General features: G+C 44.3%; 1 protein-coding gene across 5 annotated transcripts in view; it reads left to right on the top strand.

Moving 5' to 3' along the window:
- The window catches only part of PC (pyruvate carboxylase), a 318,688-nt gene that overhangs the window by 109,663 nt on the left and 190,275 nt on the right, over positions 1-18,750 (top strand). For all 5 annotated transcript variants that reach the window (XM_033954334.1, XM_033954337.1, XM_033954335.1 and 2 more), the window contains exons 7-8: positions 96-247; positions 12,257-12,375. In XM_033954334.1, coding sequence (XP_033810225.1) covers positions 96-247; positions 12,257-12,375 — 271 coding nt within the window. The remainder of the gene's footprint in view (positions 1-95; positions 248-12,256; positions 12,376-18,750) is intronic.

The raw sequence follows: 18,750 nt of genomic DNA, 5'->3' as shown, positions 1-18,750 counted from the left end.
TGGATTTTCTTTAGCTAGTTGGCTCCACCGTGATTGAAAGGAAGCAGTGGAGCTTTTAGAAACTGTTACCCTGACCTTGGCTTTCTCCCTGACAGGTGACAAGTATGGAAATGTGGTGCACCTTTATGAGCGGGATTGTTCTATCCAGAGGCGGCACCAGAAAGTAGTGGAAATTGCACCTGCTTCCCAATTGGACCCACAGCTACGAGACCGTCTCACCCATGATTCAGTCAAGCTGGCCAAACAGGTAGTAAGAATGGTTCTGCTAAGACTGTTCAGAGCCTTAGAAATGTTCTGGTTGTAACTAACTTCAAAATAACATATTGGTTCTCCCCAGAGTTTGAATACTATCAGGTGTGGTCATAGGAAGCTCATAGGTGGTCTGGAAAGACTGTGTGTAATCTACCAATAACTTTTCTATGAAATATTTTAACTTTGAAAATTGTGTCTTCTCTCACATTCATAATACACAACTCATCCAAGATCTTTGTTCTACTATAAATAATCTTATAAAGCTAACTTCTGCTTCCTTTTACTCACAACCCACTCCATCTTACAGTCGATCCAAGTCAGATAAGTTGTAAGAATCACAGGGGAAAGATCAAGATGACACTAGCAAACCCCTTGTAGAAGATATGAAACAGTCTCTAAATTGGAAAACTAGACCAACTTGCACCATTTGTTTCTTTAAAATACTGCAAATTCTAACACTCCACACACACCACAAGTTATAAACACAAATTGGCCACTGATATAAAATGTACCGTAAGTGCGCAAAAATCCCTCAACCCAACAAAACCCTCTCCATCAAGCAACCATGGCATGTACTTTCTCAGTATTGTAGCACATTGAAAATAATGCAACCCAGCAGTGCTTCACAATGTAAAGAATAAGCAGATCTTCTAGGGAAAAGTGGAGAAAATGAAATCCTCTGTGCTAACCCACAAATCTTCATCTTTATAACTTTTAAAATAAATTGCATATAATACTCTTTTGCTTGTATTGCTGCTCCGAATAAGTAAGAATGATTTATAGCAATCACTGGCACTTCCGGAACAGCGCCAGCGAAAGACGTCATACTGGCGGGACGCATCACACCGATATGTCCAGAAGAGCAATCACTGACAGAACAGAAATATTTATTTATTTATTTTAGGCATTTATGTACCACCTATCAAGGTTATTTAAGTGGTTTACAATCAGGTACTCAGGCATTTCCCTATCTGTCCTGGCAGGCTCACAATCTATCTAGGAAAAATAGTGTTAATGCTGGGGGGGAGGAACTGTCCAGGTGGGAGCTAGACTTTTGGTGGCAATAGTCAATGGTGGTTATAGTCTGGGTGGGAACTGTCTGGAGATAATTGACTGGATGGCTACTCACCGGATACCATATAATCTGGGGATCTGTGCTTAAATTGTGTGCCAAGATTTACACCAGGTTTTTTGTGACATAAATCCTTGTGCCCAAAGTTTGGGGTGGTAATTGGCTCGAAACACTATTCTATAAATGGCATGCAACTTGGAGCATAATCTATGGAATAGCATGCAAAGCTGATTTTCTCAGTGCCGTTGTTTTTGCACCCTTTACTGAATCTAGTCCCATATGTCTGTGACCAGGCTGAACAGGAATTCCAGGAAAAGTGCTGCATAAAGAGCCAGAACACACTTTGCTGCTAACAAAAAAAAATTTATTTGCACTGTAAATTAGTCCTGTTAAACTTTTCAAGCAACAAGAATTGAAAGATTCTGAACAGAAACTTCAGCTGCCCCACCCCAAACACAGGAGTCAGCTAAAAGTCTCTTTAGCATAGGTTTAACTCTTGGAATACAAGTCTTCACTCCAATATTTTAGGGGCTACCAAGAACCTTCTCTTCTGCACAGTCTCTCTCTCTCCCTTCATTCTTTCCCAGGGCTCCTCTCAGCCCATAGCTAGGGAAAAGTTCTCTCTTACTGAGTTCCTTAAGCTCAGGGAAGTCTCTTCCTTCTGGGACCTCTCCTTCCAGGGAACCTCTCTGAATTAATTCTAAACTGAAACAGATATACTGCTCTCTGCCTGAGTCCCACTCCTCTGAGTCAGGCAGGACCTGTTCTGTCCAGTTAGCATCACCTCCTGGAGGATAGCCTAACTGCCAGCTCAAAGAACCAGTGCCCTCTGCTACCCATTGATATAATCCCTCAGAGATCTATGGCACTGTATTTAATATATATCTATTCCAAGTCCTACCACGCATATATCAAATTCATCAAATGGACTTGAACATATGAAGAATCACGTTGTTATTCAAGGAAGCCTCAGCCCCACCACTCCACTGCTATGTTAATTCATATCTGCAGGAAGGATTACATGGCACTTCATCATTGGCTGCCCTTATATATTATTCCAATAAATTAGTGCTATTATACGTGTCTTTATATATGGTTTTTTCTATAATTATGCTGAAAGTTATCTATATACTTAGCATTTCCATCAGCCAAAGCCTGGGAGTCTGACCCGACATGACATGTTTCGCACCAAACAGTGCTGTATCAAGGGTCTCCCGAGGTCGCGTGTGTCATCCGACTCTACAGTATGTATGAGAGAAAGATCTTTTGGTGCGAAAAATGTCATGTCGGGTCAGACTCCCAGGCGTTGGCTGATGGAAATGCTAAGTACATAGATAACTTTCAGCATAATTGTAGAAAAAAACATATATAAAGACACATATAATAGCACTAATTTATTGGAATAATATATATGGGCAGCCAATGATGAAGTGCCACGTAATCCTTACCACAGATATGAATTAACATAGCGGTGGAGTGGTGGGGCTGAGGCTTCCTTGAATAACAACGTGATTCTTCATATGTTCAAGTCCATTTGATGAATTTGACCCATTGATATAATAGCATCATTTGTGAGGGTTAAATACAAACGCATATTTGATTCGCTCTTCCCATATCTTGGCACCAAGATCTAGAACAGCCTCCTAACTGACATCAGGATGGAAACATTTTACAACAGATTAAAAAAAAAATTAAAATCTCTCGTCTTTGAAAGCATACACACAGTAGACAACTAACTCAAAATATCTGATATCACTAAATCCCACCCTCTACTCAAAGTGCTATACCAGTACAATCATAGAACATCCATTCTCTCTTCTCTATTACCCTATTCATAATTCTGTCTTCTTCAGACTTCTATAATATAGCAAATTCATTCTGTAATTCCTTATATTGTAAGTTGCCTTGTACCTGTTTAGGCATAGCATAACTCAAAAATACCAGATTAGATTAGATTAGAATTCCTGAAGCTCTCACAATGTTTTAAAGCTGTTTTGCTGCAAAGTAATAATGTTTTGTCAGCAATTCCAGTTGGTCACCAGTTAGATTTTAACTTTGGTTTTATATTGGCGCTATATCCGAAATATGGTAGCAAAGCTCCCGTACGAGGAGCGGTTGGGGAATTTGCAGCTCTACTCACTCGAGGAGCGTCGAGAGAGGGGAGACATGATCGAGACATTCAAATATCTCACGGGCCGCATCAAGGTGGAAGAAGACATCTTCTTCTTCAAGGGTCCCGCGGCAACAAGGGGGCATTCGTGGAAAATCAGGGGCGGGAAACTGCACAGTGACACTAGGAAGTTCTTCTTCACTGAAAGGGTGGTTGATCGCTGGAATAGTCTTCCACTTCGGGTTATTGAGGCCACCAGTGTGGCGGATTTTAAGGCCAGATGGGATAGACATGTGGGATCTATCCGCAAAGATAGATAGTGAGGATCACTGGGGTGGGCAGACTTGATGGGCCTTGGCCCTTATCTGCCGTCTATTTCTATGTTTCTATGTTTCTAAGCTAATATTTTGTAAGAAAAATTTCACCGGCTCCCCATCTATTGTAGAGTACAGATGAAATGCACTTCTATGGTTTTTAAAATCATACATGGACTATTTATGTCTTTGATTCTTCTATCTTTGAATAACCAGAGATCTTCTGATTCAAGAAACTCTCAGAAATTTAAACTGTCCTTTCCATCTTTAAAAGGAATAAAATCTATTGGTAATATTACTCGATCTTTCTCATATACTTTTACAATGATTTGGAATGGAATTCCCTCTTGTGTTAGAACTCTTTTCTCCTTCCATATTTTCCGTAAATCTATAAAAACAATGTTATTTCAACAGTTCTTAGAAAATTGTTTTAAGGAAAATTAGTTATCTTCTCTCTAGGATGTCAGATGAAGGTCTTCATTAATAAGTTATTTTCTCTCAAATCTAACTACTTTCACTCTGATGATGTTTATGTGAACCGAGTGAAGCTCCTTTTGGGGAGATGACACAGTATATAAATCCAAGATTTAGATTAGATTAGATAACAAATAAATTGAACTTGAACTTCATATGGAGGAAACCTATGACAATGTGAAACAGCTTTTGAGGTGCATAAACTATGACCATTATCAGTGACTACTTTGTGGGGACTTGAAAATTGTTGCTTTCTTGCTTGGTTTGCATACTGAATTCACAAAGTACTGCTGTTTTCTCTGTGAATGAAAGAGTTATGCAAGAGATTCAGCCAACTTGGCACAAATTGCCAGGAACATATAAAGGAATTAAAGCATGGTGGGTTATGAACACAACTGGTCAGGCTATCTTTAAATGAAAAGCACAGCAGGTGGTGCACATACAGGTAGGACTTGTTAGTAAAAGAAATGTTAGGGGTAGCACTGCAAGTCCCACTTCTTCGAGGGAGTAAACAGGCAGATAGGCAAGGGTGACCTAGATTTTCAGAAGGCGTTCGACAAGGTCCCGCATAAACAAACTACTTCAAAAAATTGTAAGCCATGGAATCGAGGGTGAAATACTCACGTGGATTAAAAGCTGGTTGGCGGATAGGAAACAGAGAGTGAGGGTAAATGGACAATACTTGGACTGGAAAAGCATCACTAGTGGAGTGCTGCAGGGTTCTATGCTTGGACCCGTACTCTTCAACATATATATAAATGACCTGGAAATTGGTATGACGAGCGAGGTGATTAAATTTGCAGATGATACAAAGTTATTCAGAGTAGTGAGAATGCATAAGGATTGCGAAGACTTGCAATGTGACATAAACACGCTCGAGAAATGGGCCTCGGAATGGCAAATGAGGTTTAACGTGGATAAGTGTAAGGTGATGCATGTCGGTAACAGAAATCGTATACATGAATACAGGATGTCCGGGGCGTTACTTGGAGAGATCCCCCAGGAAAGAGACTTGGGAGTGCTGGTCGGCAGGTCGATGAAATCATCCACGCAATGCACGACGGCGGTGAAAAGGGTGAATAGGATGCTAGGAATGATTAAGAAGGGGATTACAAACAGATCGGAGAAGGTTATCATGCTGCTGTACCGGGCCATGGTATGCCCCCACCTGGAATACTGCATCCAGCACTGGTCATGTACTGGTATATGTACTGGTACATGAAGAAGGACACGGTACTACTCGAGAGGGTCCAGAGAAGAACGACTAAAATGGTTAAGGGACTGGAGGAGTTGCCATACAGTGTGAGATTAGAGAAACTGGACCTCTTCTCCCTTGAAAAGAGGAGACTGAGAGGGTCATGATCGAAACATTCAAGATAATGAAGGGAATAGACTTATTAGATAAAGATAGGTTGTTCACCCTCTCCAAGGTAAAGAGAACGAAAGAGTGCTCTCTAAAGTTAAATGTACAAACGTAAGGAAGTTCTTCTTCACCCAGAGAGTGGTAGAAAACTGGAACACTCTTCCAGAGGCTATTCAGGGATTCAAGACAAAGAGAAATTCTTGCTGAACCAGAACGTATGCAGGTAAGGCTAGACTCAGGGCCCTGGTCTTTGACCTAAGGGCCGCCGCGTGAGCGGACTGCTGGGCACGATGGACCACTGGTCTGACCCAGTAGCAGCAATTCTTATGTTCTTATGCCCACTCCGCTTAATTCAACACCCAGAGAGAGAGAACTTCAGGATGTGATCGAGCCGGTGATGACTGAGCTAGCAGCTATTAAAGACATGATCAAAGATAGTGCGACTAATATAGCTGCTCTGCAGTAAGAAGTTGCTAATGTCGTGGCTCAATTGGCTAACTGCAATACCAGAGCAGCAGAAATGGAGCAATGAATATCGCATCTGGATGATTCGGCCTTGAGTTGGTTTGCTCAAAGACAGCATTTTGAAAATCTACAGAGGGAGGTGAAGAATTTGGGAAACACGCCGTCAAAATAACCTGCGAGTTCTAGGTATACCTGAGGATGCTGAAGGTGATGATCCACTGTGTGGATCTCATTCCAAAAATTCTACATCTTCAATATAGGTTACCCTTTGAATTAGAGAGATCGCACTATGTTCAAACGAAGAGAGAAGGATATAATCATGGGCCGTGGCCTTTCATTATTAAAGTACTGCATCACACCCAATGGAGGGAGATTCTTGTTAAGGTGTAGCAGTTGCAAGACCTTCGCTGCGTATCATGCTTGATTTTGATACACATACTGCTCAACGTTGAAAGAAGTTTTTGGAATTAAGGCCCCAGTTAAAAGCTATGGGGGTTCAGTATGGCCTGTTTTTCTCATCGGTTATGAAGGTGATGCATAACAACTGCATGCACCATTTTGAAAAACCGGAAGATCTGATGGAGTTTTTAGAAAACTTTAGAAGAAATGGGCATTAATCTTATTCACTGTTATAATAATCTAATATGTTTGATTGTATAATGTAACCTGCATAGGTACAACATGTGTTTTGAAGGTTGGGATGGGTGGGAGTTCGTGATCTGTGGCTGTTATATCGATGTATAGGTCTGGCTGGAGAAATTTAGCAGAGAATGCAAGGATTTCTTGGGTTGGGGTTTTGGGAGGGTTAGTATGTGTGATGCAGAGAGTTCAGAGATCAGTGAGTGTTTGAATATGAATGTTTGTGGTGAGTGCTAGATGATTGTGTTGTATGCTATGTATGGATGGAGGAACAGTATAGTGAGATCTTTTGGGGCTAACAGTAAAAATGGTCATTTAGTGGATATGAATGGGCTGAGTGGCCCTGTCAAAGGGAAGGGAGTTAAACAATATTTCTTTTGTAAAAGTCAAACCTCGGTTTGCGAGTGTTTTGCAAGATGAGCAAAACATTTTCGCAAATCATGACTCACAAACCGAGCGTTGACTTGATTTGCGAGTCCCCCTGCCCGCGAACAAGCATCACCCCCACCAGCAAATGCCGCTACCCCCCGTAAACTGGCATTGCTCCCCTCATGCACACCCGACCCCCCCCTGCGAACCGGCATTCCCTACCCACCCAAACTGAAGGCTTACCCCCATCTGGCACCAGAAGATCCTGCCTCTTGCTAGACTGGGCCTTGAGCATCTGCGCATGTTCAAGGCCTTCTGGCTCCCGCCTCTCTCCAAGATTCTCAGAGTTTCCCTTACTGCTTACGGAAAAACTCGCTTTAATATGCGAGTAATTTGGTTTATGAGCATGCTTCTGGAACGAATTATGCTGGTAAACCAAGGTTCCACTGTATTTGTTTTCTGAAGGGATGCAGTTCTGAACCAGGGCAAGGTCAGCTCACAGGCAAGGTCAGCACACTGATATAAGGCTCTGTGAAAGGATCTAAGACCCTGTGAAAGAAGTATGAATCCTTCATTATTCCTTCTCCTCTCTTGCCACACAGTCATTCTAAAGCAAGAAAAAATGTTAGCACCTTGTGACAGAAAGCTGAGGCATTCCCCCCTCCCCTCTCTTGTCACAAGACTCTTTTCACATATTAACCTGACCCAAGTTTACCCTTATCTTATTCCTTATCTTGTTTAAGTATTCCTTATATGGGCAGCAAACAGACTTTGCCTATGTGCAAAAGCAGGCCTCTGTCACGCACTGAGTTTAAGGAGCATGCATTATAACCTTTGGAATGTCACATGATATAATAAGCTTTTAGATATATTAGAAATGTACACAAGGAAATCACTTTATTGTAACCGTTATGATGTATTCATATGTCAAGTGAGATAGTAGCTTTGAGAATCACCTGAGATATGTAAACAAGTGAGTTACCTTGTTATAATCTGCACTGTAAATGCATGATGAAATTGTAACCTTGTAAAGCATTAGCTAAGTAATTAAGGGAGTTAAGATACTCAATAAAAGGGTGAGAGACCATCCATTAGGGTGCCTCATCCCGATCTGAGTCCTGTGTGAAGCCTCAGTCCTACAGTTTTCATGGCAGAAGAAATTGAGACTAATTAGTGTAAACAGCAGAATTTATCTTGCTGGAGCGTGGAAAGTCTTACAATCTCTCTCTTTTTGCATATTTTTTCTTGTAGAAGAGGTATTAAGTGACAAAGGTCTTGAACAAGATGGTCATTGGGTTCAAAACTATGTTTGTATGGATGAATGGAGTTTTTATTCATGTGTGGTGAATGGGTTAGTTTATTCTGAGAAATGGGGTAAATCTTATAATGTTCTCGCTTTTTTTTTAAATTTTTTTTTCATAAGAGGTATTTAAGTGGCTGCGTTCCTCATTAAGTGAAACTATTAAAGCAAATGAAGCTAAATTGTTGAGCACTATTAAAGATTTAATAAGGAAATTGATGCCCAAGTGGTTATCCTGGTCAAATTGAAACTACAGATGACCATAGCTCCAATAATCTTGTACTATTTAAACATGATTCCTTTCTACTTTTCACCAATACTGTTCAAGGATTTGGAGAGGGAGATCAGGAAATTTTTTTGGCAAAATAACCAAGAATTGCTTTCAAGATATTACAGCTTACTAGAGACCAGGTTGGGGTACATTTTCCACATCTCTATAAATATCATTGTGCTTATATACCGAGGCAAGCTATATATTGGTTATTACCTGAGCATCACAGTCTGCCAAAATGGTGTCTTCTAGAGTAGAATTTCAATTGCAGGATGTAATTGGTATCGAGCTTCCAAAGCAGTTTAAACCCTATTGTAAGATCTATTCAAAGGGCGCAATATGTTTGGAAGGCAAATAGGTGCAAAACCTAACATCATCTTGTAACATAGACATGCAAACTTAAATATAATCCTGGCTTCCACTGGTCACCAGTGTAATTTTTTTTTATAGTATGGGGTAATGTGTTCAGAATTTTTCAGATCAAAAAATTAGTCGAACCGTTGTATTTTGAATAATTCTTAATCTCTTGATGGTGGCTGAATATCACTGTTATAGATATAGTTGCCAGCAGTGACTGCAGTCTATGTATACTTTGTGGTGTTCTTTCTCTGTATAATGATACTGCATATACTTATTCTGTTACATCCCTTCTGGATTCCATACTCTTGGTGATTTATATCCACCCGTAAGGCAGGTCTTGCAGAAATTCACAGACTTTTCTCTGCATTGCTTCTTCCATTTAGCCTAAGAACACAGAGCCCCTCAAAGTTTTTATTTCTGTAAGCAAACTATTCAGAAGTCTTTCTGATTTGCTCTGCTACTTTTCTTATTTTTTTGCTAAAGTTCATCCTTTATTTTTTATGGCTTTAGTGCTTTGCGATCCCTTTGGAGAGGTTCTTTGCAAAATATGCAGTTTCCACAGAACCAGACTGCTGCTCCACAGGGCAAACTTTGGATGGACTTGTGGAGCCAGCCTGTTGTGTGCTGCTTTGGTGCTCGGGGTCCGACTCCCTGGGAGCGTGCTTACCTCCTGACCTTGTCAGAGGTTTAAACGCAGGCTATTTTGTACCCCAAATAACAGCCCTTGTAGTATCAGAACGCAGGCTGCATTTTTCCATCCCTTCAGTCGTATGAGGAGGTTTCGTGGGGGTGGAGGTCTCAGTCAGGGTCCGTCTGACTGGCAGCCCAAAGATCCTAAAGATTGGACTGAGGCAGAGGTTCCTTTCCCTTCACTTCAGTTGCATTGCTAAAGCTGACAGGCAGGTACTTTGGAGACTTGTAAGTACAGCCCCATTACTTCCTATGGGAGATTTGGGGGAGAGGGGTCTGAAAACAGGGTTTTCTAAGGATAGGGGTCAGATCCCCTGCCCCAAAAGCCCTAAATTGCCATTTTTTACGTTTTCATTTGGGCTCCACGAGGCGTTTTAGGTGCAAATTTTCTGGTGGCGGCCATTATAGATATTAGCAATCTTTTTTTAAACTTCAAATTTCTGCCTCATAACCCCTCATATTCAATTAAAAACATCAGGGATGGACTCCTCCACACCCATAGACATGAATTCATGTCTTGATTGGGCTGCTTTATTGATGGAGGTGCGTCCTTGTACTGTGTGTCATGGCATGCGGGGGGAAGGGGTGTGGGAGCTTTGCTCCTCACCTCCTCCAGGTCCTCCAGGGCTGGGGAGCCTATTTGGGTCTGGGAAATGGACAAAAAATCTCACCCAATGCCACTTTTTGGCGGTGATGCAAAGCGCAGTTGTATGGAGTCTGGGGACCTCTCCCATCCCATGTCTTGGACTCACAGAGAACCGATGTAGCCTCAAAGATTTGGCTTTTCCCCAGAATTTGTTCAGCTTATATGGAGAGCATTTTGGATGGACCTGGCCCATGCTGCGCAGCTGATTGACGCAACGCAAGCCTGTATGCCAGGGCCTTTATTTGTGGAGGTCAATCAATCAATCAAGTATCAGTGTGATTCAATAAATATTAAAAAAATTTATTTTGGCTCAAAACACAGTCTAACGTATTCTTGTGCTGCTACAAATTCAAAAGTAACAAACTGTGATTTGAGATAAGTTGCAGGCTCTCTTGTAAAGAGCCTGTCCTCTGGATTACGGAAGTCGGGGTCTCCCTCCAGTACTGTTCCTTCCATTCTTCCGAAGGTAGTTTCAGAATTCCATGTTAACAAGGAGGTTCGTCTACCTGCCTTTAGTCCCATGGGGTCAGCTGAAAAGGATAAGACCTTGCAGAAATTGGATATTCAAAGAGTCTTGCTTCACTATTAGGAGAGAACCAATGACTTCTGGCCATCTGTTTGTCCTGACTAACCAGTTCAGGTGGAGCAGACCTGCATCTAAGGCCTCTATTGCCAGGTGGATCACATGACGATTTCCTCATCTTACATTGCCTGTGGCAGGCAGCTGTCGATATCTCTCAAAGCTCATTCTACCAGAGGTGTTGCTGCTTCGTGGAGTCTCGAGCGGTTAATCCAGCTGCGATTTGTAGAGCAGCCACTTGGTCGTCTCTTCATACCTTTATCTGATTTTACAGAGTATATGTGGCAGCTTGGGCAAATGCCGCATTGGGGACCTCAATGCTCTATGCAGGCTCTGCTGTCCCACCCTGGCACATCACCATGATTACAGAATCCGGAAGGGACGTAACAGAATGGAAGATTAGGTTCTTACCTTTGATAATCTTCTTTCTGTTAGTCCTTTACATATTCCGTATGGCCCACCTTCTGTGTCTCACCTACATGTTTCTGCCTCAGATGTTTCTCCTTTCAGTCCTCAGTATCTTCCAGCCAGAAGACAGACCCTATGGGGAAGCGTCCTGACAGGCATGTCTGTAACTGTATAGATGTATATTTCTACTTTGTGCTAGTTGCACATGGCAGGTAGGTTCCATGTGTTGCCATGTTCTTGCTTATGTTTACTATTTGTTCTTTTGTATTGCAGAGCAGAACAGAATGCTGTTGTGTTGCAGGAAGATTCTCTGTGCCTCCTTTTTTTTATCTATTTTGCTCCAGTGCTATTGGCTTATGGCCTAAACTACAGGGGGCTCTGTGCTCTTAGGCCAATGTGAGGAGCAGTGCAGAGAAAAGTCTGTGGATTTCTGCAAGACCCAGTTCGCGGGTGGAGATAAATTATCATGAGTATGGAATCCATAAGGGACTAACAGACAGAAGATTACCTAATCTTCCATTTTTTAAATGCTGCTGCTGACATTTAGAAAAAGTGCTGTAACTGCTGGGTCTGAATAAGGACCCGATAGACAACTAATCACAATGAAACTGAAATGTGGCTTGGAAAAGAAGTGACAACCTATAAGTGATCAAGCTCCTATGGTTAGTAGCTGGGGTATATTCTTGTGTGATTCACCTGGCCAGATAGGATGGAAAAATTGTTTTTTTCTGCTATCATAGACTCTTTGTATGGAGCCACAACACAAAATGTGATGTCTCTGAAGGTGTATTTATTTCCTATATCTTTGTCTATATGTATTGAGCTCCCTATAGTTCCTCTCTTATATGAAATTACACATCTGTGTCTGTGATGATTTTTCTGTATTATGGGACAATGACATTCATTCATTGATCAAGTTTTTTTCTCCCTTCCCAAACCCAAGGTTAGGTATGAAAATGCTGGTACAGTAGAGTTCCTGGTGGACAAGCATGATAAACATTATTTCATTGAGGTGAACTCCCGGCTTCAGGTGGAACATACTGTAACAGAAGAAATTACAGAGTAAGTCTGATTTCTGACTACCTTTTCACCTTTTCTGCATATGTGAAAGTGGTTCAGAAAACTAGAACTACCAAATGGTCTCACATGAGTTTGTGGATAAATGTGGGTGTGTGTGGGGTTGTTGGACTAAAAGCTTTAATTGTATTTTTCCTTGTAATCAGCAGCAGATGAATCCAGACAAGTGGGTTGTGACCAACTACCAGCAGGTGGAGATAGAGAACACAAAACTGAGCTTTACCATATTTATAGGATGGGAAGCTCACTGGAAAGCCAATATTCTCTATTTTCAGTAGACAGATAGATGTTTTTTTGCTGCTCCTGGTTTCATATCCTGCTCAGCGTGACTGGCTCTGCCCCAGCAAAAAAAAAAAAAAAAATGCACTTGCTGCCATAGAGTTTTTAGGATAGCCAAGCTTGGGGAACTCTGCTTGCGCAGTGGGGATGCAGGCCTTTGTGGTTTTGTTTTTCTGCTTCCCGCGCAGAAGTGGTTTTGGTGGACTTGTCTTCTGCTGACAACAGGGGCGGGGTGGGGTGGGATGGAAATTGCTCGGTTGTTTATTTTGCCAAAAGAAATAGAGGAAATTCTGGTCTGCGGGTATAATCAGGCAGTCGGCTCTGTTCAGTCCAAGTTTTCTGATTTCTGCTCAGTGTTTTTGGCCTGGGCTGGTTCTAGCTTGCAGTCCTTTGCAATGTCATTTTGATCCTGCTTCATTTTCAGCCAATGTCATGGCACAGACAAGATGTAGAGCTTAGCCAGCGCTGACTGTGCTGGGGGAAAGCGGGTTCTGGCTTCCTGACAGACTAAGCTTTGTGTCGCTGGCCCAGAGTTGAGGGCAGTGTGCAGACTTTGGCATCCCCATGATTTTCCCATACTGGTAGCTGCTCAGCAGGCCTCCACATCCTTTCTTGGAACCGGGGTGTGAGGGAGTCATGGATTCTCCCTCACGAGTGATGTTGTTATGCTGGTGGGCAATAGAGGGCACTGGCCAATTAGTAGGTAAACTACAGGGTCCAGAATGCATTGAGCTCTGTAGTTCAGAGTTCAATCCTCTTCCAGCAGGTGGCGCTGAACTACATGAACAGGCTACCCTGCTGTGTCATGGGGTAGAATCCAGGTAGGAAGAGCTTCATATGCCCAGTCTGGGGTTCATTTTGAGAGGTCCCTAGGAGAGGGTAACTGTGGAAGGTGAGAGCCTCCACAAACAGACTTCCCTGAGCAGAGAAGGCTCAGAAGCCGTGGGTTAAGGAGAACCCTGGGGGAAGCTGAGAAGACTGATAATGATTACTTGGAAGAGCTGGTATGGTAAGTGGTGTTGAGCTTGGCTGGATGAGAAGCCTGCTGAATGTACTGGAAGCTTGGACAGTAAAAGTGCTGGCTAAGGTAAGCCAGTTATTATTTGGTTGAGGCTGTGTGCTGAAGAGCCTAATACTGCTTTGAAAGGAACAGCTAATATCTGCTGTGGCTGAAGTAAGCCATGCAAGTTTTGAAATTGCTAAGAGCTGATTAACTGATTAAGCACTGAATGGGAATTGATACTGTCTATAGAACAAACTGTTACACTGGACTAAGAGACTGAACTTAAGTATTTAGTAGAGTTTTGGTTTCTCTGAGCTTGTGAAGGAACAGACTCAAGTCATGTACACCAATAAACGTGTTCATTATACCTTCAAGAGTGTCTAGAAGTGTATATGTGTATGACTACAGAAAGGGTTGTTAGAAAACCTGGTCCAGAGCACCGTAGGTTCTGGCAATGTGAATGGAAAATGACCGCTCTGCTCATCACGTATGGTAGCAGTTTGGGGATTTTTGCCTCTGAAACAAAAGAGACAACTCACAAACCTCCAGAGACTGGGAACCTCAGTACAGGGAGTTAGGTTTTGGTGTGGAACAGCCCAAGGGGACAAGCCCCGGCTGGAGTCAGTAAGAGAATTTATAATGAAAGATTAGGTTACTTACCTCTTCTACTCTTCTTTCTTGTAAATAAACTCTGGAATCTTCACCAGCAGGTTTGTGTATCCTCTCTAGCTCTGAGCTGCAGGTACTCTAAAACAAACCTTTAGCCCCTCCCTAGGTATATACATCCTGTCACGTGCCTTAGAATTCCAGTTTGTACACAAGTCAGGGAGACCTAAGAAAAAACAGGAAACACCAGAAAGGAAAGAGAGGGGTGCTGGGACTCCCCACAACACGTCGATTCTGCTCAGGAGAAACAAAACAGAACAATTAGTGGCAAACGGCCAAACTTTGCATAACTTTAAATTGGAACAATGTCAAAGAACAGCATAATGTTGAAAAATAGACACAGCCTGAGGATGCAGATGGGTCTGGGACCCCTATAACCCCCCAACCCCACAAAGAAGGGACCAGATGAGAGGCTGGTCAAGATAGACATCCACTTACCAGGTATTGTCAGGCGATCTGCGAATCGGACAGAATAGATGGGTGGGTGTGAAGATTCCAGAGTCTATTTACAAGAAAGAAAATTAACAGAAGTAAGTAACCTAATCTCTTGTTCTTGTACAATAAACTCTGGAAAGAGATTGTTCACCCTCTCCAAGGTGGAGACAACGAGAGGGCACTCTCTAAAGTTAAAAGGGGATAGATTCCGTACAAACGTAAGGAAGTTGTTCTTCATCCAGAGAGTGGTAGAAATCTGGAACGCTCTTCCAGAGGCTGTTATAGGGGAAAGCACCCTCCAGGGATTCAAGACAAAGTTAGACAAGTTCCTGCTGAACCAGAATGTACGCAGATAAGGCTAGACTCAAACAGGGCACTGGTCTTTGAGCTAAGGGCCTCCGCATGAGCATACTGCTGGGCACGATGGACCACTGGTCTGACCCAGCAGCGGCAATTTTTATGTTCTTATGGTGAGCCCACCACCAGGACAAACTCCACAAGCAGTATATATCAGGAAAAGATATGAAGCAAGAGGCCTCTCTGCAAAAACACCGGGCGACTCTGCCCAAGAGGAAGCCTCTGTCAGAATGAGCCTCCACCTCAAGGGGAGGCAGCACCCCCGCCGATATATAAGCAGCGGAAATGTCCGCACTGCTCCATCTAGAGATGGTAGGCATGGAAACAGGCCAGCACCTGCGAGCTGGACCTGCCAGAACAAACTGATGGTCCGAAAAACAGAAGCCATTCATGGCTTCCAGGCATTTCAAAAGGAGACACTGGACATCCAGAGACCGCTACACCCAGTCCTTGGACTTGGAGCCTGAAGAAGCAAAGGCAGACAAAGATGGACGTGGAACATGGAATCCACTGTCGGAAGAAAGGAAGACATCATCCGCAAGAAAACCGTTGAATCGGAGATGCGGAGAAAGGATCTCTGCATGAAAGAGCCTGAAACGCCGACAGTTTATGCGCAGACGGGACCACTACAAGAAACACAGTTCTTTGCCAGTTCTGATGGTAAGATCTTGGCCAGTTCTGATAGTAAGATCTCTCAGAGAGAGAGATCTGAGCCAGGGGTTCATAGGGCGGACTAGCCAGTGAAAGCAGAACTAAAGTCAAATCCCATCTGAGACAAGGCATCCTTAAAGGAGGCTGCAGCCTCCCCGCTCCCTGCAAGAAGCAGACAACATCCAGAAGATATGCCAGAGAACCCCTGAGAACACTGAGACCCAAACACAAAAGTCCCGCAACTAGACATGGAGCAAAGACACTGCCAGACCCTCCTGGAGCCAAGCCTGCAGGAAGTCAAGGACATGAGCCACGGAGGGGGTCGAGGGATCTACTCGAGCCCTCACACACCAAACCTGGAAACACCTCCATGCCTTGGCATAGGCAGACATAGAAAAGTTCCGCTCACTTGAAGCAGCGTAGGGAGAATAACCCCGAGCTGTCAAAGCCACGCGCTCAAGAGCCAAGCTGTAAGACTAAAGTGGTCGGAAACTTGGAGTGCTATGGGGACCTGCGTAAACAACCTCCAGAGACAGGGAAGCTGCAGCCCCCCGGTTCCTGTGCAACTGCATCAGATCTGTGCACCACATTCTCTGGGGCCAGTTTGAGGCCAACAGGAACACCAGGCCTACTTGAGCAAACACTCAGCGCCGAACGTGCCCTATCATGGGCCATGGAGGAAAACAAGTATAGAAGTTCCCCCCTCCCCCAGGGCCAAGACTGGATCAGAGCATCCAGCCCCTCACTGCCAAGCTCTCTGCATCGGCTGGCCACCTTCCAGTTCCAGGCAGCTGCTATCAGATCAAAGGCCGAATGGCCCCACCGCTGAACGATGGCATCAAATGCCATCCCAGATAAGGACCCATCTCATGGGTCTAGAATCTGACAACTGAGAAAGTCTGCCTAAGCGGTGTCTACACTGGCCACATGGGCCATGGACAAAGTCACCAGATGCTTTTGCCCCCAGGAAAAGAGCAGCAGAGCCCCCAGACTCAGCAGGGAATTCTTTGCATCCCCCCAAATGGTGGACAAAACTACCGCTGTTACGTTGTCAGAGAACGCCCGAACTGCCTTCCAATGGAGACAGAGTTGAAACTGCAATATGGCCAGCCTGATCGCTCAACATTCCAGGTGATTGATGGACCATCTGCGCTCCAGTGCCATTCACCGGCCTTAAGCCAGGACAGTTTTGCAAACCGGAGAGGCTCACATCAGTTGTCAGGGCCACCCAGGCCAGGACCCTCAGAGGAAGCCCTCTGTCTAGCATCACAGGAGGTAGCCTTCAAAGCATGCTGCTGTGTGCTGCCGCCAACCCAGGCAGTTTCACACCCAGGGAAGCCCGCTGGGAGTTCCATCGATCCAGGAGAGACCGCTGAAGAGGTTGAAGTTGCGCTCCGGTTCACGGAAACACATCCATGGTCGCAACTATGAGACCCAGGACTTGCAGGTACAGCCAGGCCGGTGGTGCTGGAACCTGCAACAGGGCCAGAATGGTACTCCGTAGCTTGAGCGTCCTGTAGTCCAGGAGAAACATCTGGTCCGTGCCTGTGTGGAACTGGACTCCCAGATATTCCAATGCCTGCATTGGTACTCGATGGCTTTACTTCAAGTTGAGCACCTGAGATGCTCCAGCAATTGCACCACCTGGTGAACCACCCGGCAGCCCTCCATGGAGGAGTCCCTGAAAAACCAGTCTAGGGATGGAGCCTAGCACTCCCTGCAAGCGTAGGTGGGCAGCCACCACTACCATGATTGTTGTGGAAGAACAGGGCTCTGCTGTCAGCCCGAAGGCAGAGCTGCAAATTCAAAATGCTGACTGAGTACAGGAAACCACAGAAAAATCAGGATGAGGAGGTAAGCGTCCATGAGATCCAGAGAAGCCAAGAATTCCCCAGATGCTAACGCCGCCAAAACTGAACACACCGTTCCCATCCGGAAACGGGATACATGCAGAAAGGTATCCACGGACTCAAGTTCCAGAATAGGTCTCCAATCTTTGGAGCCTTTCTACGGAATGATTAAGTATATCGAGAATCTCCTGGAGTCCAAATTTTCTTGTGGAACTGGTTCCATTGCTGCCAGATCCAGCAATCTTTGAACCGCGACCCGCATGCGCTGGGCTTGATATGGATTTCCTGTGGATGAGAACAGGGAGAAATCTGATAGAGGTTGGAAAAAATTTAAAGCGGAGACCCAGTCTGAGCACGTCGAGGTCCCACAGGTCTGAAAACATCCTCTGCCACTTCATCAGGTAGGCCAAGAGGAATCCTCCAATCCGAGGAAGAGGAGCCAGAGCCCTGGCATCAGAACTCCTTCGTGGGATGGGCAGGAGGACGGTAGTTGGAAGACTGATGTCGCACCTGATCTCCAAAACGAAGTCTGGAAGGTGCTCCAAACTGGACCCTGTAGTTGGGGGTCCAGAGTACTGGAAAGATCTCCTGTAAGGACAAAAAATCTTGATCATTCAGATCCCCGGGCAGGTCGCGGTATCGACCCATGAAGCACTGTAGGCTTACGGCCCTTCCCACTGGCCAGGTCAGCCAAACCTTGTTCAAACCTCTGAAAGGAAACCGGCTCAGTGCAGCCCTAGAAGAAGAAACACTGGACTACCAGCGAATCCACATTATTCGCTGAGCAGAGACCAAAGAAGCTCCAAGTTTAGCAAAAGCCTTCATCATGACAAGGAGAGTATCCACCAAACAAGTCCCCATGGAGACTATGAAATCAAAGTCCTGAAGGACAACCCCCTTGGGATCCCGGCAGAGCTTGGAGCACCACACACTGGCAACAAAGGAGGAGGCCACTGTAACTCGTACTCCTGCTGTTGCGGAATCTAAAAGGCATTTGAGGACAAAATCCACCCGTCTGTCCTGAACCTCTGTCAGGACAATCCCTCCAACAGAGGGCAAGAAAGTGCATTTAGTGACTTGTGCCACAGCGAAAACCACCATTGGCAAAGCTATATGCTT

The sequence above is a fragment of the Geotrypetes seraphini genome, chromosome 8 (genome assembly GCF_902459505.1).
Source record: "Geotrypetes seraphini chromosome 8, aGeoSer1.1, whole genome shotgun sequence".
Classification (NCBI taxonomy): domain Eukaryota; kingdom Metazoa; phylum Chordata; class Amphibia; order Gymnophiona; family Dermophiidae; genus Geotrypetes; species Geotrypetes seraphini.
The sequence above is the reverse complement of the archived record's forward strand: the minus strand, read 5'-3'. Positions and strand labels throughout refer to the sequence as shown.